General features: G+C 42.9%; 1 protein-coding gene across 7 annotated transcripts in view; it reads right to left on the reverse strand.

Moving 5' to 3' along the window:
- The window catches only part of VIT (vitrin), a 117,424-nt gene that overhangs the window by 56,752 nt on the left and 45,900 nt on the right, over positions 1-14,772 (reverse strand). For all 7 annotated transcript variants that reach the window (XR_002103661.1, XM_019549734.1, XM_019549732.1 and 4 more), the window contains exons 2-5: positions 13,095-13,165; positions 8,778-8,843; positions 7,736-7,892; positions 4,487-4,620 (exon numbers count right to left, since the gene is read on the reverse strand). Coding sequence is in view for 6 of the 7 variants with exons in the window: in XM_019549734.1 (XP_019405279.1) it covers positions 4,487-4,620; positions 7,736-7,892; positions 8,778-8,843; positions 13,095-13,125 (388 nt within the window). In the remaining variant the exon portion in view is untranslated. The remainder of the gene's footprint in view (positions 1-4,486; positions 4,621-7,735; positions 7,893-8,777; positions 8,844-13,094; positions 13,166-14,772) is intronic.

Here is a 14,772-nt window from a genome sequence, read left to right on the forward strand (position 1 = left end):
TACTCTTTCCTGCCATGGCAGGGGGTCGGACTTGATGATCTGCTCAGGTCCCTTCTGACCCTACTAACTATGAAACTATGTAGCCCCACCCTCTGCAGAAAGGCAGGATTGGTTACTCCAGATCACCCCAGCATCTATTTTGAAAGATCTCCAGTAAAGGGAGATCCCACAGCCTTCCTAGGTAGCCTCTCAGTGCCAAACTATTCTTATAATTATAAATGTTCTCTGATGTGGAATTCCTCTTTAACCAGAAGACATTCTTCTCTAACCTCAGGTTCATGATTTACTATTGCTGATGACAGTCATTTACAATAATGACACAGAATCCCATGCTTGGGTACTGAGACATACAGTAGCTATATTTGGATTGAACATGGGGGGGTCCTTCCTTTGAAAACAGGTATAGTTCGCAGTTATGCTATCTACCACAAACTTTTCTAGTGCAAAACCAGATGGCGTTCCTATTGATGTGTGTGTGTGTGTGTGTGTGTGTGTGTGTGTGTGTGTGTGTGTGTGTGTATATATATATATTTTGCTTTGCAAATTCTTCATAGCCAGTAGCTTTGATACCTTCATGTTTCTATTCCAGGCTAGATTCAGAAAAGTTGGGATAAAACTATACAGAGGTAAATTACATCTCCTTCTGCCAGTCAACCTCATTGTGCCATAGATGGGACTTGCCAGTGAAGACATTACTGCTCAAGCTTTCACTTATAAAGATGCTCTGAAAGAAGAAACTACAGAGGAAAGGCACTGAATCAATAAGTTCTAGCACCAAGGCCACAGCCTCAGATCAGATGGAGCCAACACTTTTTGAGTTGCTCTATGAATCTATTCTCTCACACTGAAGTAGTGACATGTTTTTTTTTAACATCCGAAGGTCTCTACTGGCATTTCAGTTGAAATACTGAGGACTGAACCATGGGGCTCCAGACCAAAATGAATGAGAAGCTACAACTTATGCTGCATTTGGGGGTGGGGGTGGGGGTGGGTGATAACTGGTATCCTCTGTGGATGGGAAAAGGAGGGACTAGTCATACACTCAGCAGTAGCCTGGTTGAGTCTGAGCAAATCTGGCCTGCTTCATATAAGAAGGTTAACAACTGAGTTGGAAAAATACTGCCTTTGTTCCCCAGTTGCACCACCTTTGGCACCCCCGGGTCCTTTGTTTTATCTCCTTTAAAAGCCTGTTCTATTTTAACAGAGAAGATCAAGAGGTGAGGAAAGTAATTTGATAACATTTCACCCTCATTTCAAAACTAGGTCCAAGGCCTGCCCAGGTCTCAGTGCTGACCCACTGAACTAGCAGTCACAGAAACTGTTGCAATCACCAGCACACCATGGAGTGATTTAACTAGCATCATGTCCAGTTGCTTTCCTTTCCCAGCCCAGAAGCCTACTTACGCCTGGATTACTCGGGGGCAGTGTTTGGCATAAACTTGGAGGAAGGTTCAAACTCACACTGCTGATCCCATAGTAAGATATATCAGCCACTCTGCTGCTGCACCCTGACTCATGCAGGGTATATATATGTATGTATATGTGTGTGTGTGTGCATGTATAATACATATGTATGTACATGTATTAAATATGTGTGTATACACACATACGCACACATACACATGTATATATTATATAAATAACACATGATTATATATATATCTATATACATAACATGAACAAATATATATAAATATATAGAGGGCATATATAATGTATAACATACACGCATGTGCACACACACACATATAAAAATAACACATCTGCAAACACTCTATGTCCCAGGTGATAGCTAAAGGGAAGGGTGTCAGAAGGACACAGTGGGGTGCCTAACTCTGGGGCTGCCCGCTGCTGCCTACCTGCTGCTTTGCTTCACTCTGCTGACACTTCCTGGCAGTGGGTGCCTTGGAGCACAAGGCATTCTCAGAGTCAAGTTGTGTAGAGCAACAGTGGAGTTTGCTGCTGCCCTCCACTTTTCCCCATCAAATTCTGATTTCTTTGCTCTCTGGACAGGGGCTGGTGGCAAAAAAATAGGGTGACAGTTTTCCCTTGGCAGTAGTGAACTCCCCTGCTAGTTTAGAGAACTATGGCCACCTATATACATGCTTTGGGGGGGGTGGGACATTTTAATTAGAGTGTTTTTTGGAGATCTGCTTTAATTAAAAAGTCTTATTGTCATGTGTACTAAGCCTCCACAGGTTTAAAAATGGCTATGGGATGCATTATTTAAACTTCATTTGACCAGGTTTAGATAAAGCACCCCAGCAGCCATTTTAAAACCTGCAGGGGCTTATATACATGATGATGAGCATCTGGAGCATTCTAATTCGAAGGCAGAGCAGACTCAATTAATCAAGTCTGCTCTGGCATGTTCTAATTAGAACACAAACCAGCATATATCTATATCTCCCTATGATTCCCAGAGTGCCTTGCACTCCATGAGACTTCCTAGCTCTTTGCTGTGATCCTCTGCCAGCAATTGAGAAGGTAGGAGGAGGGCAGGGAGGAGGGGTGAGAGAAAACTGCCCAGGGTGCAGTTTTTCTATGCTATGCTTCTGTTTTCTACAGATGTGTATTCACCATTTTAAATATCACAAACTACTCATGAGAGTCTCCTGACTGAAAGCAAGCCACCAGCATGTTTTCAATGTACAATATCATACACATTTTGGTTTGCTGATAATGAAGTTGATTGACATACAGGTGACTCAGCTAAAACTCCCAAGCTGTTCTCAGAGGATGCCTTAGAAGGTTTTTATGTCTAGTCATTATTTTCTTGTAATTGGCTCTGTAACAAATGTTTCTTTGTAGAAAGTGGGGTCTGTGTGTATTCAACCACAGGCCAACAGGATGAAAAGTTGTGGATTCTCACTTTTTCATTACTTTAAATTCCTCAGAAACCAGTCATATTTTCAGAAGGCTTAGTGAAGACTCCCTTTCCTAAAATATGCCTTTTTTTGGTTTTATGTGAGCCACTTCATGGACTGTCCATGGTTTCATTGATGTTAAGGAGGCACCTCACAGTGTGTCAAAAGAAAGACATGCAGAACGAATGACATCATGCCTCAATATACCTAATCTTGCTCTACCTATTTGTGTTGCATGTATTTCCAGCTTTCTGCTGCACCATGTATCACATGGTGTTGGTACAAGGGTGGCTATATGCAGAATTAGAAGTTTTGTGACAGTGGGCACATCTACACGTACAGTTAATGTGACTGAATAAACTCCAGTGCAATTTGAGCTGAAGTAAACTAACCTGGATGTCACCATCTACACGTGGATTTAAGCGCAGTAATTTACTTTGCCATCAGATAGTACTTGTCTAACGGTGGGATTATCTAACGGTGCAGTAAATTATTCTACACCAGCCTAATTGCCATGCACATGTAGATGATGACACTTTACTGTTCAGCAAATTAGTCTACTGTGAAGTAAAGCACACATGTAAATGCACCCACAAAAATTTGACTGGATAGTGGCTGAGCAGGAATTCATTGGTGGGGGGTGGAAATCAATTTCCCACTTACAATTCAAAGTTAGGATGTGCTCTCATAAGAAGGCAATGCCAAACTTTTCAGCCATGACAGGAAATTTCCAAACCTCCAAAGTAAAACCCTTTAATAATGTGATCTTGCATGTGCTGGTAGACTGAGGCAAAAAGAACATCAGAAGCTCTCAAGCAACAGTGAAGTTTGATCATATTCCTAATCCTTATTTGCTATTCACAAATTGTTCACAAAAATATTCAGCCTATGTAATATGGGCTATTTTGATCTTTCCATAAGTCATGTCTGAACTACTCATAACAGTTATATTAGTTTTAAACAAGCAATGGAAATACAAGTCAAATGCAAAAGTTATGTACAGAGCAGTGTAAGTTAGATACACTAACAGCATAAATTAGTTACCCTAACTCAGATCTCCATTCACTAATTTTAGACTCTCTTAGGTCTACTTGGTAGATTACTCTACCAATGTGCAAGAAGGACTAATTTACCCTCTGAATTTACAAATATAAATTAGTGTAAGTGGTCGAATGCTGTACTTTATATGAAGAGGGAGAAAATCAAGACACTGAACTGTGTCCTAAATAGAAACTTAATGGAACTCCAGAAATTGGTTGCTTAACAGAAGTGGATCAGAACTCTAGTTAAGACATTTGGGATATACTGATATGGTCTGCTAAGGCAGGGTATTGCTTAATAGAAGTGGTCACTGGTGGTATTTCTCGCAATTCAGCTTAAGATTCTACTTTAAAATTCAAAATTACCAGCATATATTTTTCCATATGTCTTTGGGTTCAATAAAAAGCCTTGGTACCAGTGGCCCTAGCCAATAACTGTAGCAAAAGTCTTTTGTTATGGTTATGAAGAAACACTCTGTTTTCATGGTTAGCTGATATAAAGATGTTTGCTTCTGTTTTTACAGAGTCCACATCACTTAAAATCGTAATTGAATTAGCTCTTTTGCTTTTCAGCAGTACCTGAAACAATGAAGGACTCCCTCCAGCGTGGCAGGGACAAGGATCGAATTCCATTGGAAAAGCTCCCTTTATAACCAGAATGTCCAGCAACTTTTTGAACCAGGATTTTCCCTCCTGAGCTGTCAATTATACCACTACAAAGAAAGCAATATGAAATCAGAAAGGAACCACAGAAACTTAGAAACAAAACCATCCAAGAAATGTGGAACATTTTTAAATGACATACTGTCCTATAACAGTCTTCACTGAAATATGTGGAAGTTTGCTGCTGAGAAGCATTTGTATTTCTTCAACAATGGAAAGCTCAGGTCGTTATAAAAGAGACCATCTATTTCAGACAGCTATGTTTCTGAGCCAGACCTGATGATGTGGCTGAAGGGGTAGTATTCTATCTATCTCCATCCATGCACATCCTAGGGAAAGCACTTGACTATTTTTATTTAAGTACCTGCACATCTGTAAGCAAAGGGGTGAATGCTATGCTGTATTATACTCTGCAGATCCCTGCTGGCTTCAGTAAATGGGAAGGAAGCTACAGTAAGTTGAGGCTTCTCCTTTCACTGGTTGACTATTTTAACATATTCTTGTCAACATAAGAAAAATAAAAGGAAACTCACAAGTTGCATATACCATAGACAGACAACATCATTAGCAAATCCAAACACAAATGGGTCTTATAGAAAACAGAGACTTACTGTTCCAAAATATGTGTTTTTGCCTTTTTTGAGTTATAAGAGAAAATGACTTCACTATCAGTAGTTGAAGTTAGGCTTATCTTTTCTCTCTGGGATATTCTACACTCTGATATTCATGCACAATTCTCATTGTATTTAATGGTAATTGTATGCAAATACTTGAGGGAGTGATATGTTTTTTGTAAAGCCAAAGAGAGGTAGCTATCAGTGTTATGAAATAAGCTCCTGCTTACACAAGCTTATATATCTCTGATTCAGTTAGTCTATAAGATGCAAATATACCCTGCCTTCTGCTTGACTTCAGACTAACTGAAACCTCTTTTCCTTTTGTGAACAGCAATTTACTTCCGAACTTATGAGCAGGTACAATTGCAGCCAGCAGATGGCAGCAGTACATATAGATATATATGTGTGTGTGTCTAGGCAGGTGTGAGTCAATACAAGATTGAGATAAGATATTCAATATCATTTTTTATCTACTCCCCCATTCAGTAAGAGACTCACACTTTCCCTGACCTTCCTTTTGTTGCTAAGACAGACAAAACTTTTGGGCTTGAGGCAATATCTTTTATTAGACCAGTTAGATAGTAGCAAAACAATTTCTTTCCACGCAAGGTCTTCGGTCCAATCACTCTTCGTCAGGTAGAGGAGAGTTCAAAGAAAAGTTTTCACGGGTAGAAAAGAAAATTCATCTTGTACAGGGGAGGTAAAGGATGGTGAGGTTCCCCCGGGTTTCAAAGTCCATTTGTGAAAAAGTTGCTCTGTGAATATGTATTTTGTTGCTAACATATTGTAGAAACCCTTCTTGTTACCCTCACATCTCTTGCTAGTTGCAACTCCAATTGCACTTTGGCCTTCCTGATTTCATCCCTGAGTGCTGGAGCAACACTCTTATACTCCTCCCTAGTTGTTTGTTCAATCTTGTAAGCTTCCTTTTTGTGTTTTAGCTCATTGAAGAGTTCCCTACTAACCTAAACTTGTCTTCTGTATTAACTTCCTTGCCCCTTCTTACCTAATTTAAAACCAATCTAATAGGTCAATTAAGCTGTTCATGCCATTTGGGGCTGTGATCTCATCAGAACACATCTGAAAAGATCTAAACCAAGCCAATATATGAATAGGAGAACTCAAAGCCTGGTAGTGGGGAGAAGGAAAAGAAGAAATCCTGAAAGATTAATTGAGTGATTCCTTTCCAAGTCAATACTGGACTTCTCTTTAATAGCATTAAAGTACATTTATAGGAAATTATTTTTCATGTAAGGCACAAAACCCTGAATCTTGAATATTCCTGGTTACTAAGGTATTGCCCCAAACAATGGGTGAAGCAACAGCTGCGCTTCTAAGTGGATATGGAGGTTGTAGGATAGTGCTGTGTCAGTGAACTAACTTACATTCCACTAATGAGCTGTTGGCGCTTCAGTGTAGCAGATACAACCTAACAGAGGTACTTGTTTCCCTTTCTGTACCTTTTTCTGTGGCATGAAGGCACATCACTCAGCACTTGTAATGGAGGCTGTCAGCGGATGCTCTTAGGGTATTTCCAGCTCAGGCAATCCTACTAAAGCACAGGCTCAACTCTGTTGTCAATCCCATGATACTATTGATATTGCTGTTATTACTTTTTTACTCTATCACTCATTGTGATATACATACATGTACGTAAAAATAATATTGCAACAACAAATAGTTATTTACTACACATATATGGGTGATCTGAAAAACTCTAAGCTCTTCTGTAAAGCTGATAAATACCCTCAAGAACAAATAACTTCAATGGACATTCGAGGTGCACAGCACTTTAAGTTTGATCTCATACATAAAGCAGTGGTGCTCAACCTCGTTTTCCAGTGGGCTGGATGGGCAGTGCCCAGTCTTTCCATGGGCTGGATCCAGCCAGTAGACTCAATTTGGCGCCCAGGGCAGGCGCAGTGAGGCTGGGGGTGGGGGGCAGCCTGGCCCTGATCCAGCCATGCAAGGGAACACGGCTTAGCCCCGTGGGGGCAAGAGGGGGCATGGCCCAGCCCCAATCCAGTTCCATGGGGGCAGGGTCACAGCCTGACCCCACAGGGTGTAGCCCAGCCCCAACTTGGCCAGGTGGGAGGAAAAGGGGCATTGTGTGGCTCGGACCTGCCGGGGAAGGGGACAGGGTCACTGGCTGACCAGCTGTGCAGGAGGGTTGTGGCCCAGCCTCACCTGGGCTCCACAGAGAGAAGGGGGCAGCGCCCAGCCTCAATCTGGACATGTAGGGGGAGGGTCATGGTCCAACTCTAACTCACCAGAGGGGACCTTGGGGTTTTGGCAGCAGGGAGGGGATGCAATATATTAACTGCTAGCACTCTCCCACTGCCAAATAGCCCCATGGGTCAGATGCCAAAGCTCAGCAGGCTGTATTTGGCCAGCAGGCTGGAAGTTGTATACCCCGATATAGAATAAATGTCCCTCTTGTGTTCTTTTTCTATAAAATTGCAGTCTGTAGTCAAGTCCACCAGCATGGTTTAGTAAGCCTCAAAGCCCATTTTGTTAAACTGGCATTTTGTTGGACTGATTGTCTGACCTGTGAATAGCAGCACCGCACACACTGGAAAAAGAAGCATAAATATCGGTGCCATAAACACGGTATTTTACATCTTGACATCCAGGTGGACACTTTGCAATGAATTCTGGATTGATTATCTTCCCAGCTTTGACGTCACAGTCGATCTGAGGGACGTCTGTGAATGCAAAATAGTTGTAAAGTGAGATTTAATATTCTCATGGTTGAATAACCATGTAATGCAATCTTGTGTGATAGGGTGTTATGCGTACCATTCATAGTGCATTTGCACTACAGTCTCTGGACACCAAAAATGCCTGTACATAATACTTAAAAATACAAGACAACGGGTGTGAGTGTCACTAACAATGGAGTAAGGAAGTGGGCATCACTTATCCCAAGTATAACTTGCTTTAGATGGAAAATCTCCACTGACCTCTCCCTTGGGCATGTTAAAGACTCTAAATCACCATGGGCTAGATTGCGGCACACGGTGAGGGAGGGCAGGGAGCTATTGTGCACACATGAGACAGTTTTCCAGGACTTCCCTTGTGGCCAGGCTGCTCTGTATCACCCACAAGGTAAGGCTGTGATTAAATGCCACACCCAGAGCCCACAACTTAACAGCAGGCTTGCATTTTAACTGGCTTGGCAAAACTGAACGTACCGAAACATCCTCCTAGGACTGTAGGTAGAAATCGCACATCTTTGTATTAGGGACATAGAACACACCTTTCGCAGCAGTTAAGATAGTGTATTTCACTTCACTGTGTGCTCATTACAATATATCAATGCCTTGCCACCTAGGCTTTTATACCATGCTCTTCATTGTGGAATTTGAGTATGCAGTATTCTTTTGCTGGACCTATTTCACTCTGATGTGTCACTTCATTATGAGATATGCAGTCATGTTCAGAGAGGCTGTGTATTGCTGTATGTTTCTAATTGCTCTTTAGAGAAACCCAAGGAGTTGTTGAGAGATAATCATAGCCACGCTCATATTTGTTTCTGCATCAAGTGCTCCTATTGTAAAGCATCCTGGCATGCTAAAGGGACTACTTACAGAGTTTAGGCTTTTTGGTCTTCTTTGTGGCTTCTTTAGCTGCACTGGTACAGGTCAGACACAAAGCTAAGGCAAAGAAAACAATGTCAGGCAAATGGGTGACTGCCAGCACCAGTCAGCAGAAGCACCAATACTTGGAGTTCCTAGAACAGTGGTTTTCAACCTGTGGTCCATGGACTCCTGGGGGTCTGCAGATTATGTCTAAGGGGTCCATAAAAGATTACTATGATCAATCTAAAGTATGTGACTACCCACATGTATAATTAAAAGGAGTCCACACCTCCATTCCAAATTTTGTAGGGGTCCACAAGTGAAAAAAGGTTGAAAAACATTGTACTAGAATCAGGATGAATCATCATAAAAATTAAACCAACATTTTCTACACAGTAATTAGAGGTCTATCTAAAGTGAAGTCTGCTTTCAAGATGGCTTTTGCTCTGGGTGGGGCTTTTCACAAAAGGGTAAAAATGGACTTTGCTGGATCACTTTTACACTCAGACACATGCACAATCATGCACAAGCACTTTCTCTCTCACACCCCTGCCCCCCTAACATGAGAGATTCATTGCCAGAAGATACTACTGAGTCCAAGTGCTCAGCAGATATAAGAAACTCATAGACATTTGCAAGGAGTAACATTTTGCATTCAAAAGCTTGTTTAACTTTATCTCAAATACAGAGTTGGTCCAATAAAAGTGATCACCCTAAGAAATCCTTGCCTCTTGAATAATTTCTGGACCACCATGGCTACAACATCACTTTTACACTAATACAACCTTCCACGTTTCTGTTTAATAGAATAAAAAATGTAAGGGACGTAACATGCCTTATGGCAAACTAACAATTAGCTGAGGAGCTAGGGAGGGGGAGTTAGAAGGAAAATTTCCCTCATGGGCAAGTTTTGCTATAATACCACACAAAAGGGATTATAGAACCCTCCTGAAGCAGCTGGTACGGTGCACTGAGGAAGACAGGATGCCAAACGATATGGCCCACTAGCCTGATTTGGTTTGGTAGTTCCTGGTATCCTGTCTCAGTTAGTGTGTTGAAGACCCAGTTATGCCTTGACACACCCAATGATAAGTGGGATATGTATTGTTATGATGAGAAATACATTTTAAAATATTTTCTCATTTGTTATTGGATGTCCATTGACTGACCAGATGCCATCTGTAATGTTCATTTCCCTGTGTTTATTTTTCTTTTTTTCAAGTACTATACTGTAGTTATTAGCTACATACTGGGTGTGTCTACACGTGCAAATGCAATGGGGTGGGTTTACGCTAGAGTAATTTACTCTAGCGTAAACCCACCCTGGGTAGGCATCTACACATGTGGGGAAGCGAGAATAGATTTGGTGCTCATGGCAGTAGTCAGCTCCTGCCCACACCACTCCTACACAGCCCCCCAGCATCTAAGGGGAGCTGTAGGCTCCACCTGGGTGCTAGCCCAGGGGCTGGCAGGCAGCACTGGACCAGGAGACAGCTGTCTTCTGCTGGGGGCTGGGACATTGCTCCCTGCCCCTTGGAGCTGCCTGCTGCCAGGGTGGCTCCACCACTGAAGCACAGGCAGGGACAATGCCCCCCTACCCTGGCAGCAGGGAGCTCCCAGCCCCTGCTCTGCAACTGGGATCCTGGAGCAAGGGACTGGAGATTCTCATCTCCCAGCTCCAGCTCTGCAATCGGGGAGTGGGGGCTGGGAGATAAGAACTGCAGTTTGGGGGCTGGGAGCTTCCTGCTACTGAGGAAGGGGACATTGTCCCCACCCAGGCTCCAGTAACAGAGCCTGCCCAGGCAGCAGGCAGCTCTTGGGGGCAGGGAGCAAATTCCTGCCCCTTGCTGCCCAGCTGACTGGGAGTACATTTGCTCCTGGTTGGCCATTTACATGTGCCATACTGCACAATAATTATTTGTGAGTAAATTTGCTAAATTTTATTTAGAGGTAGCAAATTTACTCCTGATTAGAGCAAATTACTGCACAGTAAGTATCTGCATGTGTAGAACCCAATACTTACAGTGCAGTAATTTGCTTTAATCATGAGTAAAGCGTCTCATGTAGACACGTTCATTCTCACCTTCTTAGGCTTCCCTCTCTCCCATCTGGGTTTGCTTTTGTTCATACAGCCTGACCACAGTGCCTTCTACGCACTGAAACTCTCAATGCTTGTGTGTGCTTTTCAAGTTCTTTGGCTGTACCATGCACACGTCTTGGTTGAGCTATATTAGGGGCAGGCAATTATTTTGGGTGGAGGGCCACTTACTGAGTTTGGGCAAGCCATTGAAGGCCACATGACAGGCAGTCAGGGGCAGATAAATATTAACTTCCAAATTTTTTAGGGGCCCCACAGGCTAGATAGTATGGCCTGGTGGGCCGCATCCAGCGCACAGGCTGCACTTTGCCCACCCCTGAGCTATATGGATCTCTCTCACTGATTCCCCACATGCCTCATAGGACACTCACTACAGATGAGCCAAATATTCTAAAAAGGAACTTGCCAAGTAGCCCTTCCCTTGCTATATCCTCTTATTTCCCCACGCTTTACAAATTTATTCAAGGTTTTGTTCCTCTCTACACTCACAATGGAGAAGCTCATGGCCAGAGATTTCCTTGGCAGTTCTGTACAATCTCCACATTTTACAGCCATGTAAGGTTACATGGGACTCAGTAAGCAATTAGGAACTTTGCATGCAGTTTGGTACTTCCTTCTATTCTCTGAATCTACCACTCTTCCAAGTCTTAACACCCATATTTGTTTTTTTTTGTTTTGTTTCTATATCCGCTGATTCCCTTTGGAGGAGTTCACTGAGAGGAGGTAGTACTTCTCCTCAGCTAGGTATATATAATTTGTTTAGATCAGTGGTGCTTAACCTCTGGCTGGCAAGCCAAATCTGGCCCATGGAGCCACATGAACTTGCCCAAAGGGTTCCCCAGGGGTCTGGACATTTGGTGGTGGGGGAGCAGTGGCAATTAACACTGACACCATTTCCCAGATTTCCAAGTCCTGTGGGCCAGATAACATGACCCTGTGCATGGAACCAGGGTCTTAAGTGTGATCTGGTATGGGGTCCAATTCAGTGTGCAGAACCAGATCTGATCTGTGGGCCCTGGGGCTGCGGCCTGATGTGGAATGTGGGGCTGGGGCCACGTGCCTGCCCAACCCTGTGCACTGGGCCCACATACTGGATCCAGCCTTCAGACTGACCCTGCATCACTCATTTGGCCATAGGGCCAAAAGATTGGGTACTACTGGTTTAGACTGTGAGCCATGCCTCAAGTTCTACTCATTTCTAGGATAGATTCAAATCCTTTAATGGCTCCTTTTTTGCATGATCTGGCTTTAATTTGCAAAGGGGATGGATGAGTGAAGAGAAGGGAGCAGCAACCAGCTCTTTGCCATGCTCTTCACTAACTCCACCAAATCTGAGACCAGTTCATGCCAGATGGGAAATCTGACCCCTGTTATGGAACAGTGGAACACTGAAACAGTGTCTACCATTACACTCTACCCTTTGGCCTCTAATTTCATCAAGGCACCTATGCATGTGCTGGATGTCTGCTCTGACACATTCTAATTAGAATGCATTGGAGCAGACTTTATTAATCGAATCTGCTGGAGCGTGTTAATTAGCATGCTCCTGCAGCCTCTGTACCACATGTATTCACTGTCCCTACACTTCAAAATGGTGGTGGGAGCACCACCATTTTGAAGTGTGGCATGCTGTATACATGCAAAGCTGAGGGCAGTTTAATTAGAGAGCTTTCAGAGCCACTCTAACACCCCTCCCCACCCCAGAACATGTGTAAAGATGCCCCAACATTCTAGCTTTATCAGCACAATCCCACCATAGATGTACTCATTGTGGCCCATTGCAATCCACATGAGATCTAGAGATTGCCAATTAATTAATTAGTGGTCAATTGATTAAGTTTTGTTGTGTGGAAAAGTTAAGAAATTGGGTTAACATTGATGAGACAGGCCCCCCCCCCCCCATCTTCTACCATGAACCCAAGCAGCAGTGGGCAGGCCAGGCTGAATCCTATAGCCACCGACCAGCCAGCACTGGAGAACACAAATCCACTTCCAGAGTTGTTGAGTCATCTTGGAAAGCTTTTTGTGCTGTTTCCTCATTTTTTTTCCTTAGGGGAGTGCTTCTCAGCAAATATTTGAATGACATTGTCAACTGAGTCATAGTGTTGAGATCATTCAGACATTCAAAGTTCAAAGAAGGCTTCCAGTTTTCCACAAATCATTGGCCCAGAACTATATTGTAGGACCTGTCAAATCTTTGGGTGTGTAGGCATTCACTATGCACTTACCCAAAATGACTGCAATAACTGACACCTTCATGATGAGGAAAAACAAAGTCCAAGAGTTTCAACAGGGTGTATACTGAAAGGGAAAAAAAAATCAATGCTATTGCATTTGCATTCAGGGGTGTTATAGGTATTCTGGGTGGTGGTGTAGCAAGAAACATTTTTTGCTTGCCTCCCCCACCCCCATATGAAGACCCTCCATATGGCAAAAAGCCCTTTTTGCAGTATTTGCCCCCTTTGGGGGATGCTTTCTCTTTTCTACCTTTTCTTTCTTCCTCCAACTTCTTCTTTTATAATATTATTGTTATTTTTATAGAATATAAGGTATACTTGTAATAAAAATACAGTGTCTAGATGCTTTTATGGATATAAAATAGTATTCTGCATCAGTATGTTCCCCTCCCCCCCATTGTATTTGGTCTATTTGTTGTATGTGCCATGGTATTTCATCCTTTTATGTTTTATATTCTAAGCTTTTTAACTCTGTAACAAATGTACTTTAAGTTTAAAAGTAAGCTGTACCATGTAACAAAGTTAGCAAGGGCAGGAATCAAACTGCAGCTTCTCTGTATGGAGCAGGTCTCTGAATGAGGATAACAAGTTAAGGAGCAGCAATTAACACCCAGAAAACCATAGACTAAGGAGAGGAAAGGATCAGAACAGAGCCAGGAACTCCCTGAAACTTAACTGTTAAAGGTACAGAAGCCCTGATTTGAACTAATCAACGCTGAAGACCCACTCTTGGGATTGAATACCTTCCCCCCACAATCAACTGCCCCCAGAGCCCTATTCATCACAGCAGTGAATTAGTCAAACTTCATCAATGGACTGCACATGCCTGAAGGCGTGACCCCTGGGGTTGACAGCTGCCATCCAGCAACCACCAAGGGGGGTGTCCCGCAAGGTCAATGACCCCTGGATTGAGTAAGCCTGAAAACTGGGGAGTCACCAAAGTCTACCAGAAAGGGATAAAAGGCAGCAAAGAATGACCCCCAATGGTGCCCTTTTTGACCTGACCAGCACCCTGCCTGCCCAGCCAGAAGGACCAGCTGGTGACCCCCTTCTGAAGCAACATCACACTGAAAGAAGCCTTGACTGGCCATCAACGGCAGACTCCAGCACTTGGGAATAGGTATATCTTGACACAGGTGCTTAGTGTTCATAGCTAGCTACTGTGAGTGTGTGTGTGTGTGTGTGTGTGTGTGTGTGCGTGCGTGAATGTGCGTGGGTTTGAGGGGATCAGCCCTAAGGTTTATGATCCAACTTTTCCATCCATCTAATAAACCATAGCTTTATGATGATCCTGTGAGTTGGTCCTTTGTAGCCATCAGGGGGAGGGGGAGAGGAGTGAGGAGGTCACACTGTGCACTGTTGATTAGCCCTCTGAGTTTTCCCATGGAAAAGGTGTGTCTTAAAACATATACATCATTTACTTACTATAGCCCTCATATTTAAATAGTGGGAGAGACTCCAAGGATTAATTTTTGGCTTTGTGTAAGTAACTGAGCTTTGCTATTTGCTTCATTGAAGCCAGAATTTCACCCCAGACACTCATTTTTGAAGCCAGTAGTAATGGATTGCATTGCAGACATTGATATATTCTTTCAACCATAAATATTAATTTATTTTCCTTTTAGAGAGAGCACACAAAAACACGGCACTGTACTTTTTCAGGTACCTC

This window comes from Crocodylus porosus, unplaced genomic scaffold, assembly GCF_001723895.1.
Source record: "Crocodylus porosus isolate Cpor-Errol unplaced genomic scaffold, CroPor_comp1, whole genome shotgun sequence".
Taxonomy (NCBI): Eukaryota; Metazoa; Chordata; order Crocodylia; family Crocodylidae; genus Crocodylus; species Crocodylus porosus.